Below are 17,827 nucleotides of genomic sequence, written 5' to 3'. Positions count from 1 at the left end.
CAGGGGGTGTCCCGACCAATCCTGAAAATGTTCACATTCACACAATCTATGTCGCCCCGTGGCGTTCACTAACAAGTTCTTCATCTTCGCTGTGTTGCACACAAACACAACTCATACTGACATTTTTCACCGTTTCCAATGAGTTGGACTGTCAGTGAATCATTGTCTCATGCAGGTAATACAAAAAGGAATGTGAAAATAATCCAGTTATTTTTTTCCATGTGAAACTAGAAGAAGAAACAGCATCCCATAATTTCCGAGAGCTGAATGTGGGTCTGATATGTGTTTTATAACACATATCAGAGATAACAGCTGATTTAATGTTGGGACACAGAACAGATTATATCTTCCTGTAAGTGCCATCTTTACAACTCCTCGTGTTCAAAATGAAGCTGAAGTACAAAGTACAGTGCTTCACTATCACTCTTCTGTTTTATTGGTGTTCAACTACTGCATTTTTATAGATTAGCTGTAGATTAAAGAGTATTAGTCACCACTGAAGTAATTAAGTTCTACTTTGAGTAAAAACTGGAGCAAACTCTAGCACCACACCCACTAAATCCTGTTTAAATACGTCCTCGTACTTGTGTATTTTTAAAATGTAAAACACAAATTAAATGCATAATAATTTTTTGTACATACTTATATACTTACATTTGCAGAATGATACCTTTATAAATAATTTCAAAATGTCTTCCAAAAATAGTGTGACAAACAATACTCTTTACACTTTCCCCTCTGATAGAGGAAAAAATAAGTAAAATAAAAAACAAATGCACATAACCTGGTTGCACCAGTGTGCACTTCCTTAATCTAACTTTATTGATGTACCTTTTTAATCATTTGCTTTTCTTTGGTTGGAGTTTATCAGAATCCCACATTTGAGATTGATCATATTTGTCAACTTCATTTTGGATATCCTATCAGATTTTGAGGACTGCAAGTGACTACAATTTTCCTTTAATCCCCTCCTCACAAAGACATTCTGTTATTGATTCTGGCAGATGCTCGGAGTCACTACAATGTTGAAATGCAAAATCTGCCTCCATCTTTAGATTTCTAGAAGCTACCAGTAGGTTTTGGGTCAAAACTGACTGGTGTTTCGATCTGTTTACATGTTAAATAGTATTGAGAAAATGCCTTGCTTCCTCTGAAAAGTAATCCCAGCATGATGAGGCTGCTATCACCATATTTCACTGTGAGTGAAAACATTGCACTCTTCTGTTAGTGATGTTCTGGGTTATTTATGAGAAAACATATCTTTTTATATATAACATAATTTATATATATATATATAGATAAGAAGGTTATTATTTATAAATGTTAATTATTTATAATTGTGGTCCAAAGGTTCTAGCTTGGTTCCGTCAAACTGTAATGTTTTCCCTTTTTGTAAGCTTTTGTTTTATGAAGTAGAAAACATAATTCTCAGAATTTTGTTGCCCTGCTATAACTGTAAACTGTCAGCAATCTAAATTACATCTATATAGTCTGTCATTATTCAGAAAGCAGCCGCGTGTGGTGTTTAATTTTCCTCTCACATGACGCGAGTAGTGCGGCAGTATGTGACTGCATGTTATTCAGCCTCATTGTTCCAGGCGGCCTGTGACGTTGCTTTGTGTCGGAGGCAGGAGGGAGGGACGCCCGGGTTAGAGAGTTGATGTTCCCAGGCAGGCAGGGCGCAGCAGACGCACCTTTCCCACCTTTTCACAGAGCGGTTCTCTGCGTTGTTCAGTTTCTTCTGGGAATTAACCAACTTCGAGACTTTTCCCACAACTTTCTCCCGGTCCGCATGCTGCTAAGCTCGCTGCTCTCTGCGGCCACACGTCAACACGGCGGCAGAGTCGAGGTGCAGCAGCTGTAGGGATGTAAGTAAACTAGATCTGTTGATTAATTTTTTACCGTCTTTCCGAAACAGGTGCGGGTTTCGCTTTCACTGAAGTAATATTTAAAAGAGCGGCTGTCTGTAGCTTAAAAGCTCTAAACTTGTGACTTGGTTCCGCTATCTGCACGATGTCTTTTGTTCCCAAATGGATGTTGTCGAGTTAAGAGCTCGACTTGCCAATGAAATGCACCTGACGTGCGACAAAAACATTTTAATTTAGAAATGGCTCATATCTGTGAGATCAACAAAGTGGTAGTAGTCTTTGAAGATTAAGACTAAGGTCCCTTCTTATCTTAAATAATGAACGCAATATTAATTCTAGTAACAGGTGTGTTACTGGAGCATCATTGAACCCAATACCTGCCTTTTCGATCCAGATATCCCGTTTATTAATGAGAAGATATTTAATTTTTTTATATATTAGTTTTTTTCCTCTCTGCTAATTCTCAATAAACTGCCATTTTAAATAAATGTAATGTTAAACCCAAAATGATTTATTTGGTTGGCAAATTTAGAGCCAACGTAGTCTTTTGATTTTAGGGAAATTGTTTTTTATGAGTGGAAGTAATATTTATGCAATAGAGTGGTTCAACCAGAGTCCTGACTTGAGTCTGACAGAAAAGATGTTTGAGGAAAATATCTATTTTAGCTCATTACATAAGAAAAATTGTCAAAAATATAAGTGTAAACATGCAAAATGCTGATTAGTCACTATAAGAAGGGTTGATTTTCTTTATTACTGAGAAATGTAATAAACATTTATCATTTTTATGTTTTCTAACATTTAAATGTTAAAAAACATTTAAATTTTCTAATGTAAACAAAGGCAGAACATTTTTCTTCAAAATTACATTGTCTTATCTTTTGAGACATGCATCTACCATTTCTGATCAGCAACAAACTTCTTGATTGAATGAACATAATTTGAAATATTCTGCTTTTCCTCCAGCAATCTGAGAAGTAAATGGTGTGAAAGTGGAGTACAACAGGATTATCATCTGACGTCAGCTTAAAGGAGCCCAAAGCGATCAGGCTGTAAGATTACACGTTCTCAGATGTCTGCTGCACTGTAATAATGCCTTTGAGGTTACAATGTCTACGCTGAAGCACGTTATTCTGCAGGACAAAGACCAGGACAATGAGAAGAAGCTGGACTGGAGTTACATCAGCGAATGGGCCGAGAATGAAGTCGTCACGACAGGAACGTCAGACATGGAGACCCAAACGGACTGGGGGTCTTTCGAGCACAAGGAGTGCCAGACCTGCAGCCCAGTGATAATGCACATAGATCTCACACGGACGCACTCCAAGCTGAGACACCTGTCGCTGTTGGACACTGAGGGACAGTTGGCACCTTTGTTCCAGTTCGACCGCCAGGCTCCTGGACGCATCTCTACATCTCCCACCTTGAGGAGAATGAGGAGCACCAGACGTCCTCTGATTGATACTCGAGAATCAGGCCGCATGGAGAGCACTCAGGAGGAGTCATACCCTGCAAGCCCACTGTCCCCTGTGCAGAGAGTCAAATCACCTTTAGCAACAACGCCCTCCTCTGATGGAGAGAACTGTCAGGAAACTCAGTCTGTTTCACCCTCTGGGCGACAGAAAACCAGATCGCGTAGATCAAAGACTTTTGAAAATGGTGTCAATTCCACAAAATGGGAATGCCACAGTGCTCATCCTGCTCTAATGAAAGAGTCTTGGTCTTCTGATGTAGAAGAGCAGGTAAGTGTTTTTGTTGATTTCCATTTAAATTTAACTGAAACATAAATAGTAACATATCCTCCACCAGTCTCAGACCTCAATCCAACACCTCAAGACCTTTTCCCCTGTGTATTTCCATATATGGCCTTTAATAAATTAAATAGGTAGACATTCCTCACTTGCAGAAGCCCTCCTGGAGCGGTCACTCACAATGCAAGCTTTTGACAGCAAATGAATCAGCAGTTACATGCATTGACAGCTCTGACCAAACCCACAGCCTGGAGGGCCCTGGGAAGTGCTCTCCTCGGGCCCCCATTCACCACAGTCAGCAGTCACCCAATAATGGAGGGGTCAGTGAGCGATTGGAAAAAGATAATGGGCAGCTCTATTCATCAGCTCGTTGTTTCCAGGCAGACACATTCTCAATAGTGTCGACATTCTCCCACAATATCAAGGGCTTTTGAATCCAAGCGACCACTTAAAACACTGATTCAGATTTTGGTGTCTTTGAAAGTGATCCAGTGGTGCCGTTAGCAGTAGGCGGTCTTTGCATGCTCAGTCTTTACGGTGTCCGGGCAGCATGGAAATTGTACGTTTACTGTTTTTGAAAGCTTACAGCTCTAATAAAGTTTCTCTGTTTTCTGCAGGAGAGGGAACAGTGCCATCGAAGGTAGGTGCACTGTACATTTGACACTGTGAATTTCATTATTTGCATGTTGTCTGTTGGGACTGTGAGCACTGTAGCATAAAAAATTCAGGCTGAAATTCGTGGGAACATATTTGCTTATCAGGAACGTAGTAAAATTTTGGGACTTTTTTACAGAGTCCATATTTGTTTTGCAGTTGTGCCTATCAGGTGTTCAAATAGTAAAGCTGTGCTGCTTTGTGGCAAATAATTTATCTGCAAGAAGAAAAAAAAGTAGAAAATTGAGCTCCATCACATCAAAGTGCTTTGGACCTGATCTCTGGATGCTGATTGGACCATTAGCTTCAGGAGCCCCTTTGTGCATTCATTGTCTTTCACGTCTTTGTTGATGCTTCATAAGCACGGTAGGTTAAGTTTTGAGAGTCCCATGGTTACATTTGTGCTAGACAAACCCTCATTAAAGCTGTTTTCCCTTACCACCACCCACGCCCCTCCTCATGGACGGCGAGACTCTTCCTCACACTGGATAATTAGGTAGCTTTTGTCCCATTAATTACACCCTGGAACTGTGCCTGGGACAGTGTCCGGGCCCTGCTAGCAGTCTGTTAGGGCAGTTTTGTTTTGGAACATCATTATTTTCTCTCGTTAATGTTGGAGACAAAACAAGCAAGTGCTCTCTGTTGGCAGAGAGGCTGGTACAGAGGAAGCTTTCTGCATGATCACAAGGCAACAGGGGCTCATTGTGACAATGCCATGGAATGAATCACGATGAAGCATTGACCTGGTTTAGAGGTGCAGTCGGCTCTTTCTTAGCGCCCCATCAGCCCCTGCCGCGTTCAGGTGCTGATGCCGGCTGCCATCTGTTGTGATATACGTGCATTTAGCTGGAGTTTGGGGATTGGTGGGGTTGTGTTTAATAGTTTAGCAGGAAGGGCAGTGAAAGGAAGGAACAGTTGAGGCTTTCACATTCTAACAAAAGCATGCTGAAGGAATAACGTACCAGGTTACTCCCGTTTTCAGTTGTGCTGCACACTAGCTTATCCTGTAAAGCGTACATATTGGCACTGCAGCCATGCAGCTTATAGCTGCTCTCAGTTAGTGTCCCAAGCTGCTTGTGAAACTATACATGTACAGTTGGAAAAAGTGCAGTCACTGTACTAAATACTGGTGCTCCGCACTGTAAGAGGGAAAAAGTCAGTGGTTTGCTTTTGAATATAGCAGCTGACATTAACAAAAGGTGAAGTAAAACTGTTGTTGGTACTTCTACTTCTGCTGCAGCTAATTGTTTGACAGTGGTTTGCCAGTAAATGTCATTAAACACAATCAGAAATGAGGATGTGCTTTTAGTGAACAATGAGCACTCAACGTCTGCTGCAATATTTTTCTAGTTAAGCTGGACTTTTGTTCTACTTTTGAGCTTCCCCCCATGAGCGTTAAATATTTAAACCCTACAGCCTGATACAAGAATTTAAGGTAACCAGAACCAAAACTAAAATAAAAAAAAAATCCTAATTTAGTTTCTTGTAACAAATGCTTTCAAAACATTTGCTACTTTTTTCATTTTTGTATTTTGTATCATAGTTACTGCTTTGCAGTCGTTTATCAATACTAAAAAAAATATTTTTATTCCCCAAGAATTTTTATAATGTGCGAAATGCATTTACTGACATTTATGCCATACATCATGTTATTGATGGAAGTAATGAAATGCATATCAAAGCACTGAAATTGCATGTTGTAAATAGTGTTGGCTTTTTAGGATTAAAAGTAAAACTCCCTATCAGACCTAATATGTAGGTATAACAGCGTATTTCTTCACAGTATTTGCACAAACATTTTAAAACCAAAATGTTTAACATGGTGCAACAACTTTTATTTAAACAAGTAAAGTGATGAATATTTCTGCTGCTGCTAAATAGTGTGTAATATTTGGATTATTATAATTTCATTAAGGGAAATGTACATCAGCTGTGTCAATCTCAAATCATAAAATAAGACATTATTGTTTTTTACCTTTATGCTTCAAGCTAAGCATAATTTGGAATACAGTTCTTAATTTAATTTAACATAAGTTATTATTATGATAAATATTACTCCTTATCCATATCATGTGTCTGTACACTGATTGAGGGGTGCTACTCTTTAGTTTTCATGCTAAGATTGTTTGGCTGGAAATGCAGTCAATTTTGTCTTTAGTGTTTTGTGAGAAAAAATGTTTGGTGTATTTTGTCTCTTTTTTTTTCTGGTCAGCTGACCAGTACTGTACAGCAACAGGTGGGGCAGGGACTAAGTTACTCTGTTCTCCATACAGCCAGAGAAAAAAGTAATTTCTTTACCATGATATGTGAAACCAGCACATCTAGCCGTACTTTGAGAAAAAACCAGCCCATCTAGTTGCTAACTGACAGCAGCCACATTCAATAATTTCTCTTGTCTTCTTAGCATAGGACTGATTTGATTGTGATTGTCATTTGACTTTGTCACTGATCAAGTTTTTCAAGGTGTATCTCATTTAATCCTTTGACAAATGAGTCACCCCACACCTTTATCCTCTACAGTCATTTCATTGCCATCTTTAATGTTGCATTCGTCACATAATCACATTTGTCAGCTGCTAATTTTAGCTCGTGAAAGTTCATTTTCGTCCTGAACAGTAATCCCAAATGTACAGCGATGGAGGATAAGTCATAGCGTTTGAGAACAGCGGCTGTGTGAGCTTCGCCCCCAGGCTAAAAGGCAGGCCTGTGTTTTTGCAACCAAAGCCATGCCTCAGTTACCAACTATGAAAAGAAGACTGGGAGGATTAGAACTGGCACACATTGACAGCTTGTCTCTTTCCACGCAAACAGGGTGATCCATTAATCGGCAGCTGTCTATGCATGAGCCACACACATAACACTTATCCTTCATAATATCTGCTACTCACATTAATCACTGGTTTTCCACACAAAGCGGATGGTATTTCAGTGGCATTTCTGCTACACAAAATGACAAAGGGAATTTTATTTTCCCCCAGCTTGGACAGTCTGACTCTACTTACGTTTCACATAGGCTATTTTTGTTACAAGAGATTCTCAGAAATTGAGTCAGCCGTTTCCCTGTACTGTACTTCTTTACTGTACCTCAAATTAGTACAGTGACTGTTCATTTTTATTTTATTATGATGGATAAAACTGTTCAGGATCTAAAGGTCCTCGTGTTTCTGCTTCAGGCTTCATGAGAGGAGGCGGAGCTCAGTGGTGGTCAGTTTACCTGGACTCGATGTCTCACCAGGAGACCTGTTTGTGTCCAATGGAGCGGCGGACATGATCAATGACTCAAATCTCGCTGGTAAAATTCCACGTTCTCTCATTAATATGTCAGTTTGATGTTTTTCTGTTTGATTGCAATATGATCCTTAGCCAAGTGATCTGCCCTCTGATTAAATTTATGAGTCAATGTTTTAACAGTTTGCTTCTTGATGGCAAAAGGTTTGACCATAACCCACCCATGTTTACTGTTAATGTGAGGCAAACAACTTAAGAGTTTGGGTTTGGCTGGGTTTTTTCTTGAGGGCAAAAGAGGTTATAAAGAGCTCATTAAAAGCAATCTGTGCTATACATCTCTGCTGTGTTATTATTTTTGAAGCACTTTACTTCTCCATGACCAAATGCCAAATTATATTGCATCTCAAAAGTATATTTAAAAAAATTTAAATATTGTGAAAAAAATTCAAGCGTTTTTGTCTCTCACTTCAACAAGTGAAATTTATATATTGTACAGACTTGTATTTTCAGTTTTTGTTTTAGTTTTGAACCTAAAATTGACTGTTCTAGAAAATTAACATTTTACAAATGGTCAATAAAAATATTTCAAACAGAAGTGTCCTTTGGAAAGGTCGGTTCATGGTTGGGGCTCCTTTTCCATGAATTACTGCATCAGTGCAACATGGCATGGAGACAATCAGCCTGTGAATCTCTTGAGTTGTGATGGAAGTCCAGGTTGCTCTGATTGCATCTTTCTGCTGATCTATATTGTTGGGTCTGGCATCTCTCATCTTCAGTGTAGGAAGTTACCAAGACAATTAAATCAGCATCACCATACAGCTTGTCAGCAGAAGGACACATGAAGTGCTCTAAAATTTCCTGGTAGACCGCTGTGAACTTCAGAAAATCCACTGAACAACAATCCAGTTCTTTTTCTTCTCTGTCCAAGTAAGATGCTGCTGACGTTTACTTTGGTTCAGGAGTGGCTTGACACGAGGAATGCTACTTTTGTAGCTCATGTTCTTCAACAGGTTTTGCTTGACAATCCTCTCAAGGTTGCTGATGGCAAAAACTTTGCATTCAGCATTACACTTTTATCCTTCGATGGCCAAGGGATCATTTAGCATCTAGAGAAGTAAAAAAACGACAGTAATTTTACACCCTTCATCTCAATATACGCAATTACAGAAAGCAAGGATGCGTCATAAATTATACATATTCTATAGATGTGCCAGAGTTGCTAGATAATTCACATTCAAACCCAATTAGAATAAATTCTTAACATATGTGGCAAGATATAAAGGCAACTTTACTGTCGACTATGAATAGATTAGATTATACGGGGTTTGTCTAGGTTCTTTTAAAGTGATTTTTTTATTTAACTTACCCATGTTTATAAGAAAATAAGTTGAGTCATATTTTATAACCATCGACTGGTCCTAACGGTGATCAGAATCAGGCTCTTTCCTTTGGTTTGTTATTTTATAAAGCACTTTGAATTGCCTTATCGCTGAAAATGTGTTATAAAAATAAAATGACCTTACCTTACCAAAAAATATAAATACAGTTCAAAACAAAGTTTTTGTATGAGTTTATTTCTGTATGTACAATTTCATCTTCATATTTCATGGATATACATTGATCATGGTTTGTGTGCATGGGAACAAAAGTGATTCTTTACAAGTATAAAATGGCACTAGGAGGGGACTTTGTGTTGTTATGAAATGGGGGGTGTAAATTGGCACAGGGGCACATCGATTCAGAGTCACAGTTTGTATTTTGTTTTACACTATTGTTCTCATATCAAAGCAAACTTTGTCAGAAGGTTTTTAATGTCTGCGTCCAGACTGTTGCCACACAACACAATCACACTTTGTTTCTGTGTTTGATTTCTGTAGATGCAAAGAAATCAAAGTGGCCCTTTTCGAGGCGCAGTACGGTAGGTGTGCTGTTTGTCTGCTGGTCTGTCTGGTGTGTGTGCGTGACTGGTGCCAGTGATGTGGTCTGTGGTTTGTTTGGATGTACTTTGTTACAAAACTGGTCAGTTGGTTTGGACATTGTTCTCTGACCCACTTCTCAAAGCAGATTAGTGCGTTTCCTCTTATCCCCTTTAGGTCACACAGTTTTCGAAGGGGTTGAAATGTAGAACTTGAGCCAGACTTTTTAATTCACTTCTAACGGTGTTATTTTTACTCATAATTACCAGAGCTAAAGAGAAAATAAAGAAATAATCTCTTGTTTTCCAATAGTCTGTTTTGTGTCTGAGTTTTGTTTTCTGTTTTTCAGACTAAAGGGAAATTACAGGTGGGCACAGTATCAGATATTGAAAAATACCTTTCAATGGCGCAAATTCAAGACTGGAGAAACACTGACTTTCAGAAGTATAAGGTGAGCACTATCAGCAGCAAAGCTTCTTTCGTCAGATTGGTTTAGTATCTGCAGTCATCCAGGACAGGTTTGAACTACAAAGACCTTCAGATTTCTAATTTAAACACAACTCACTGTTTGCTCAATGACTTAGAAATGACAAAACAGCAGTTAGCGGGAATGTCCTTAAATGACGCAGCTTGCAAGAACCAGAATTTCTAGGCGGCAACTAGTTAGATCCTTTCTACAAAAGTCTATAAACAAACACTGACCTACGTCTGATTCGCCATGGTGGTAGAAAACGTACAAAGAAAATACAGCTTTTTTTCTGTACCAACATGCTCTGAGGGAGACGCAGCTTCCTTGTTTCTCACTGTTGTTGTTTGTCTGTGCAGGACTTTTCTCTGGCTGAGTTCCTCCAGGATCAGTCCTCTCAGGTGGGCGTTACCTCTGACCCTCAGGGTCGAAAGAGACAAGAGGCCATCTGGGAACTCTTCACCAGCGAGTGCGTTTACTTCCTGGATCAGCTCATGGTTCTCAAAGAGGTGACCTTGTCCATTCAAAGCCTCACAATGCTCCACACAAACACACAGAACCACAAACAAATCGACCAAACCCAAACGAAACCCAACTCCGGCTGCTTTGTGTTTTATTTATTATCTCCCTGAATTCTTCTCTCTGGAAATCTCTGTTGGGTTGTCCGTCCCACAGAATAGTGGATTTGAAATTTAAAACCACATTTTGACAATTAGCTCTTTCTGTGTGTGACTGTTTTGTTCCTTTCAGGTGTTTTCAGCCACACTCATGAACCTGCAGCAGAACAACTGCCTCACGGATGTTGACTTATGGAGCTTATTTGCAAACCTGAATGAACTTTGCCTGGTGAGACATGATGCAAATAAGCTGTATTAGACTTGTTGGCTTACATTTCTAATGTAAATTATTTTGAAAAAAAAACAAACATTGTTAGAGGTAGCTTAGTAAAGCTGCGAAAGAAAAAATCTTAAAACTGTAGAGTTAAGACTATCTCAAATCTTATACAGTACCTATAGGATTATAATTAGATCCTAGTTTTTACCTAATAAACCTTTTTGTTTTACTTTAAGTGTTAAATGTTGGTCACTGTACCAAAAATATAAGATCACACTTACCTTTCTAACATTATCTGTAACTATTTTTATTATTATTTTAGTTCAGAAAGTGAAGTAAAAAAATAAAATTAGCACCTTTCTTAATTTTAATAGGCTTCATATGTTAGAATATATCACTTTGTCATTCTGCTGTTTTGTAGAGTTACCATATGACAAGTTGATACCAAGTTAAGCTAATAGTAGGGATGCACCGATTTATCGGTGCCACTTTCCTTAATTTTGGGAGATCAGATACTTGTATGTGAAGCCAATCTTACCCACTAATCTTATCCATGTCGGCAAAGGTCTAAAATCAACCACTGTCCTCTTCTGCTTTGCACACTATTGCCAACTTTGCAACTTTTTTGCTGTATTTAGCAACATTTCAGACAAAAAAAAATGTCAGCCAAAATTGGAATCAGCAGGTCAGGTTTTCTAAAGATCAATAATCAGCGCTCAACCAGAAAACTGCAATGGGTGCACCCCTAGCTAATAGCTTTGCCATGCTATCTGCTGCGGTTTAAAAGTTTTCAAAAGTTTAAAATCATTTCCTGCATACCTACACTTCAGGCTAAAGTTTTTTTTCTCTGACTGTTAACGGCATTGTGTTGTGTAAAGATCCCTCTACCCTCTTGCTTCACACTGCAGATCATTTCAAATCTAGCCAAAAGAACCTTAAAAAAAGGTTTTATGGTCAAGAATGCATAAAAATAATTCATAAAATAAAAATAATTTAACAGTATTTTTTTCTTTTAGTGTTGGAAGGGCTAAAAAAAGCGTGATTAAAACTATAATTTTTTTTATGTTAATAGCATTCCTTTTGCCAGCGATTTTATTGTTAATTTGACTAAATTGTAATTCTTATATTAAACTCAAGTTCAGGGACACAATTCTTTTCCACATTACGTTTCACCAGAAGGTCCAGCACTTTGCCTCCCATCTGAACCCACCAAATACACGATCACATCCACAAAGAGACATCAAATTCACTCCAAAAAGGAGGTGGGGAGCATAACATCATAAAATGGGATTTAAGGTCCACATTTCTCTCGGCTAGATAATTATCAAAAAAGTAATAATCTAATAACGAAGTCAAATTTGAAGCTATATATATATATATATACTTTTTTTTTTTCAAACTTGTACAAATCATATATTTCTGTGGCAGACAGAAACGGTTTAGATCCTCTCGTTTAGATTCTTCATGTCGAATTAAAACAGTAAATAAATAAAAAGAGCTAATAATTTTTTGTCAGGTTGGTGCATGTTTTCATTTTAGAAAATGTGATTAATCTGTTCACTCCTGTACTTGATTTGAACTTTAACCAAGGTCAAACCAAAAAATAACGATCATTTTAAAAACGTGTCCAGAAATGCCAGGTTGAATTCTCAAGTCATGTTAGACTGAAAACTTAGTCTCTTGGCCTTTCGGTGACCCCTGACTTGCCGTTTCTTTTTCCTGTGCAGGTCAGCTTTAGTTTCCTGAACAACCTCTTGCGTGTCATCAAGAACCTGTTGAGTATTACTCAGGGGGGCGGGCCTACCCTGCTGGAGCTGCTGAGCAAGGCAAGTGTTTGTGTACACTGTGACAGCAGACTTTTACACGCACTGTTTATGTGTGAAGATGTAGATGCATTTCATTGCAGCTGCTTTAGTTTATGTTTTATTCTAAAATTCAGGTTGGTAAATAGTGAAGCCCATGAATTATATGGAAAATGATCATCCATCAGTTTGTATAACTTCTCAATCTGCTGACAGGTTTTTCAGGAGAGCATATGTCACTGTCTGGAGAAGTACTGCCTCAACTACTCAGCAGCGCTGCTTTATCTGCACAACCTGATGCCCAGGGAGGACTTCGGGTCATACGTAAAGGTACAGGAGACAGCAGAGTTCAGGCAGCAGCTGATTTGTTTGTGTTAGTCAGTAAATGCCAGAACGCAGTGTACCTTTGACTGCAGGCAGTGTGTGCCAAGTATGAGCGAGGACACCCAGCAACGCTTCTTTTAAACAATTAGTTCAGTGTCTCACAGTCCTACCAATGAGGAATGTCATCCTTTTGCAGCTTGTTATCCTTCCTGATTGTTGACATGCGCTTTCTAGAGGGATCTCCTTCCATAAAAGTTAGCTCTCTGCACTATTGTTCCCAACAGTGGTCCATTTACTATGAGATGCTTGTCTCCACTCGGCCATCTTCTTCTCATGAATCCTTTCTTTGTCTCCTTGCTTTCTGCTTAGTGGTGTGAGAGAAGCAAACAGTGCCGGAGGCTGCAGCTACGCGACCTGCTGGTGGCGCCTCTGCAGCGGCTAACCCGATACCCGCTGCTGCTGAGGAATATCGCAAAGAGATGTCTGGTGTTGGAGGAAAGCAGGGAGCTGCAGGTTATAGCTGAGAAAGTGGACACATCCATATGTGAGCAGCATGTACACCTTTTCCTTGAATGTCTTCATCTTTAATATGCATCAACTTTTCTGAGTGTTTGACTTTATCTCAGGCTGAAAAATAGTTTTTATTAGAGAATTTGTACAACAGATTGCTAGAAAACAATCGGATCTTTTTTTGCCACATCTTCAATCACCAGACATCAAAGTGTTGTCACTCACTTGGGTTTCATCAGCATATCTGTGCAGGTGTTTACAATTCAATTTGAACCCAAATGGCATGTGTGACAGGTGTCAGAGTGGTTATGCCTCAGCACAAACAGACCAGTTTTCTTTAAGAGCAGGTGACTCAGCAGTGTTGGACAGCAGCCATCAGACCTGTTGTGGCACTGCTCTCTGGAACCAGGACATGAAAATGTGCAGCAGCCAATCACTTTTGGGTCATTTTGTTCTTTTGTACAGAAAACCCACATGGACTTAATACCAAATAGCTTACCACCTCTTTTCTGCGACGCATGCTCCTGCAGCACACCTTTTTTAATGGCTTTTAATAAAAGGAGCAGCTGATGGCAATTTTGCGCTCCTGGGTGAAATATGTCGGCCAATGTCCTCTCTGGGCGTGGGGAACGTTTACCATAAAATGTGTAATCTCTCACGAAATTCAGCCACACCCATCTTTGGCATCACCATGCAGAAATGAGTACAGTAAGATAAGATTTATTAGCAATGTTGTCACTGTGATGAGCTTTATGTACGATTAAAAAAGACGCTACATTTTCTTATCAGTATAGGTAAAAATGACAGACATTTTTACTTGTAAACTTTATTTACAAGTTTCTGTAAATAAATAAAATCTTATAATTCACTCTAAACAGTACAAATATTTTTATTTAAAAAAATTAGACACCCTGTAAACATTTAAGAGTTTAGAGCAGCTATTGTAGTTCTGACAGAAATATCTTTTTTGATTTATATTGGTGTGAATTTGTTGATATTAAGTGACTGAACTAAACTTTTATACCTTAAATTTACAAAATTTTGTGCAAAATTTGTTTTAATTTCCCAGAAATAAGACAATTCAGTTTTGGTTTATATATTGTCTTTTGCAGTAAATCTAAATCTAAATCAGCAGAAATGTTTTATTCACTAATGTCCAAATCTCCAGTCTCATGCATGGGTTCTGACGTGTATTAGAGATCACAGCCTACCAACCTGCAGGCTCATTAACATTTCTACAAGTATTATCAATTTATCTTTGTGATTTACCGTTTTATACGACCTTGTTTTGCAAAATTATTTAAGAGACAGCATTTTCATTTATCTAATATATGTACGATGGATTCTTTTGTTTTTAATATGTTGCATTTATTCAGGATGATGCTCCCTTTCTTTTATTCTTAATTAGCATCTTGATTCAAGTGGTTCATTTCACAGTATTGGAGTCTTTATAGCAGAAGTATTCAACTCCAGCTCTCAGAACAGAGACTTTTAGTTGTCTCTGCTTCGACACACCTGAGTCAAATAATGAGGTCATTAGCAGGACTCTGGAGACCTGGACTGAATACTGAGCAGGTGATTCACCTTTTCATTCAGGTGGGTTTGACCAGGGACACATCTAAAGTGTGCACCTGCCCTTGAGTACTGGAGTTGAATACCTCTGCCGTACAGAATATTTATGTACATTAAAATACACAAGTATTCTCTAAACACATGTTCAGATCAATAACTTCCATCCCATTCTGCTGTAAATGCTGGATATTCAGTTGAAACAACTGCAAGACGGCCATGTTCCATTCCAATTCATTTTCAACTTTACAAATTAAAGTACCAGTCAGTAACATTTTCCTTTAAACCAAATGGATTGAGAGGCTTGCTTAAAAAAATTATGTTTTGTTTTCCTGTTTACTTTTGTTTTTTGTGGATATTTTTAAATTAAGAAATGAACTAAGTTTATTGGTTATGGATGTTTTGCTCCTCGTATGCTGTATTAATGTTTGATAGTGCTTCTTGGTATTCATTGAAATGGTTGATTTCACGTTATTTCAGTCTCGTTAAAGGAACATTGTTTTTACTGAAAATGTAATCTTTGTCCTTGTTAGATGTTAAGTTGTGGCTCTTCTGTTTCCAGGTGATTTGGAAGGGAAGGTCAAGTGGCTGGATAATTACCAGAAGGTGAAACAGCTGAGAGATGCGCTGGTGTGGCTGCCGGTTTGGGAAAGAGACAAACGTGCCTTCATCCCTGAGGTTCATCTGATTTGCATATATTTTAACATCTTAATGTTTGATCATCACACATGATTGTCACAAACATCACTTATGTGTAAAACGTGATAAGTAATATCTGATTCCACGTTTGAAGTTGTTTATCTTTTAGTTTTCCTGATCCTGTCAGGAGCTCAGGTCTGATGTGATCTGCTTGTTTTCCAGAGTCTGAAACATCTCCTGAAGGCCGTCACTCTTGACAATCTGATCTCCCACAGAAGTCTGCTGCACGAAGGGAAACTAGTGCTCACAGGTGTCTACCGTTGGCTCAAATCCAACACTTTTCATGTTCTCCATTTTTTAAAATTTGTACAGAATCTTAGAATGTCTCTCTTTGGTTCATCACTAGAGAACACAAAGCTCATAGATGTTTATCTGTTCCTGTTTGATGAATTCCTGCTGATTACAAAGATAAAGAGAATCAAGAAGGTATGCACCCATCTTGTTCTGTTCTGGACCTGTGGTAGATGCTCTGGGGAGAAGTTCATGTGGCTGAACTTTGTACCTTTTTTTGCTCTGACTTTGTGCACAGAGGTCTGTCAGTTCTGAGCAGAATCACCTGAGGCTGCAGCAGAACCTGGAGATGGACCAGCTGCTGAAGGAGGGATGCACCTTCACGGTTCTCGATCAGCCCATCTCTCTGGATCGACTGCAGCTCAGGAACATTGACCAGCTAAATGCCTCCAGTAACTATACCTCATGCAGAGTTTTTGTACATGTTTTAGCAGAGAAGATTGAACAATTAAAACATCAGACTCTCTTACTTTTTGTATCTGATGACAGAACTTTCTGCTTTGTTCACAGCATCGGGGCTGCCACATTCTTTCATCATAATGCACCACAACCGGTACCAACAGTGTATTGGTGCATTCATCCTGCAAGCTGCGTCAGAGTCTGCCAAGGTAGATCCGTTCAAGCGTGAACTTATGACAAGTTTCAAACGTCATGCACGTTAAGGGCTGGAAGGAAAATGTCAATAGTTTTGGCAATGTTATGTAAACTAAATGTGAAAAACTGAGAGAACCACAAAACAGACCAAGACAAAGTAGTCCATAGTTGTGAAGTGAAAGGTTTAATTTATTAATTTTTTTTATCAATTTGAAATATGAAAATTGTCGCATGCGTTTGTGTTCACATCTGAGTCACATCAACTCTAGTTGTGCTACCACTACTCCACTTGGTAGCACCACCTTTCTCATGCAAACACAGCTGCAAGTCTTTTAGGAGTCACATTTTCTCCATGGCAGCCGACATGATCATCTTCCTTCTCCTTTTCACTCCATATCCTAATGTTTCTCAAGCACATCAAAAGAAGCACATGGATGCTTCTGGGTTTCTCAAAATAAAACCACTCACACATTCACTTGTTTATACAGCCTAAATTACTACACATTACTGGTACCAGTCTAGGAGCCAGCGGTTAGACCCCTGTTCTGCCAGCTTTTTATCCAGCTTGAGCTCATTCAGACTGGATGGAGAGTGATGATTCAAACCAAGAGTCTTCTTTCTGACACTGTGAAACCCATATTGCATGTAGATTAAAAATGTATTTTTGATCTCACCTGACCAGAGCAAGTGGGACTTCCAATTAGCTTCATGGACCTTTTTATAAAAAATTTTGGCCCGGATACAAATGCATGCCACACTTTTCAGATTTTTATTCTACAGTTGTGTAGTTCCTTGTGTTACTATGAAAAATCTAAAAGGAATTTACATTTGTTTGTAAAATGTAAATTGTATACATTCTTGATTATCAGTAACTTAATAATTATACATCTTCCTATTTCAGTGTTGTTCCTGCAGAAGCAATAATACAAAGAGTTTGTGCTCAATCCTTATACACAGCTGCTGTTGTTTCTGCTCCTGACCTCCTTCTTGTGCAACTTTTCCAGAGGGAATGGATGACGAAGTTAGAGGGCGCTGTGGCGGCGCTGCTGAAGCTGGACTCTCAGCAGCCGCGAGTCAAGAGCTCCTCCCTGTGGCTGGAGTCCTCCCAGATCTGATCCCATCCAGCAGCACTTTAAGCCACTGGAAACGTCTCCGATGTCGATGTGCACTTCACTGTCCCTAGGAGTCCGTCACAATGACTGCTCAAACACTAGGATTATTTTGTAAATTTTGTGTGCCTTTAAAGGTAGCTAATGCGTTAGTGTACAATAAATTCTTATGATTTATTTGGTTTATTTTTTTTTTTCTCACTTCTGTTGAA

General features: G+C 38.8%; 1 protein-coding gene across 1 annotated transcript; it reads left to right on the top strand.

The window, feature by feature from the left end:
- Positions 1 to 1,598: 1,598 nt before the first annotated feature.
- Positions 1,599 to 17,792, top strand: plekhg7 (pleckstrin homology domain containing, family G (with RhoGef domain) member 7). Its single transcript, XM_028031530.1, has 17 exons — positions 1,599 to 1,868; positions 2,835 to 3,610; positions 4,237 to 4,259; positions 7,447 to 7,565; positions 9,379 to 9,419; positions 9,767 to 9,868; positions 10,243 to 10,392; positions 10,634 to 10,729; positions 12,445 to 12,543; positions 12,736 to 12,849; positions 13,213 to 13,387; positions 15,485 to 15,600; positions 15,784 to 15,871; positions 15,968 to 16,047; positions 16,151 to 16,304; positions 16,423 to 16,520; positions 17,511 to 17,792. Exons 2-17 carry the CDS (start codon positions 2,978 to 2,980, stop codon positions 17,619 to 17,621), a joined length of 2,199 nt encoding a protein of 732 aa, XP_027887331.1. The 5' UTR covers positions 1,599 to 1,868; positions 2,835 to 2,977; the 3' UTR covers positions 17,622 to 17,792.
- Positions 17,793 to 17,827: the final 35 nt, after the last annotated feature.

This window comes from Xiphophorus couchianus, chromosome 2 (genome assembly GCF_001444195.1).
Source record: "Xiphophorus couchianus chromosome 2, X_couchianus-1.0, whole genome shotgun sequence".
Classification (NCBI taxonomy): Eukaryota; Metazoa; Chordata; class Actinopteri; order Cyprinodontiformes; family Poeciliidae; genus Xiphophorus; species Xiphophorus couchianus.
The sequence above is the reverse complement of the archived record's forward strand: the minus strand, read 5'-3'. Positions and strand labels throughout refer to the sequence as shown.

What these genes read in the sequence shown, in the direction of transcription:
- plekhg7 (XM_028031530.1), top strand. Translation starts at nt 2,978, where the DNA reads ATGTCTACGCTGAAGCACGTTATTCTGCAGGACAAAGACCAGGACAAT. An exon ending in GAAAGTGGACACATCCATAT is followed by an intron (nt 13,388 to 15,484) that starts GTGAGCAGCATG and finishes TTCTGTTTCCAG; the next exon opens with GTGATTTGGAAGGGAAGGTC. An exon ending in CTGCGTCAGAGTCTGCCAAG is followed by an intron (nt 16,521 to 17,510) that starts GTAGATCCGTTC and finishes CAACTTTTCCAG; the next exon opens with AGGGAATGGATGACGAAGTT.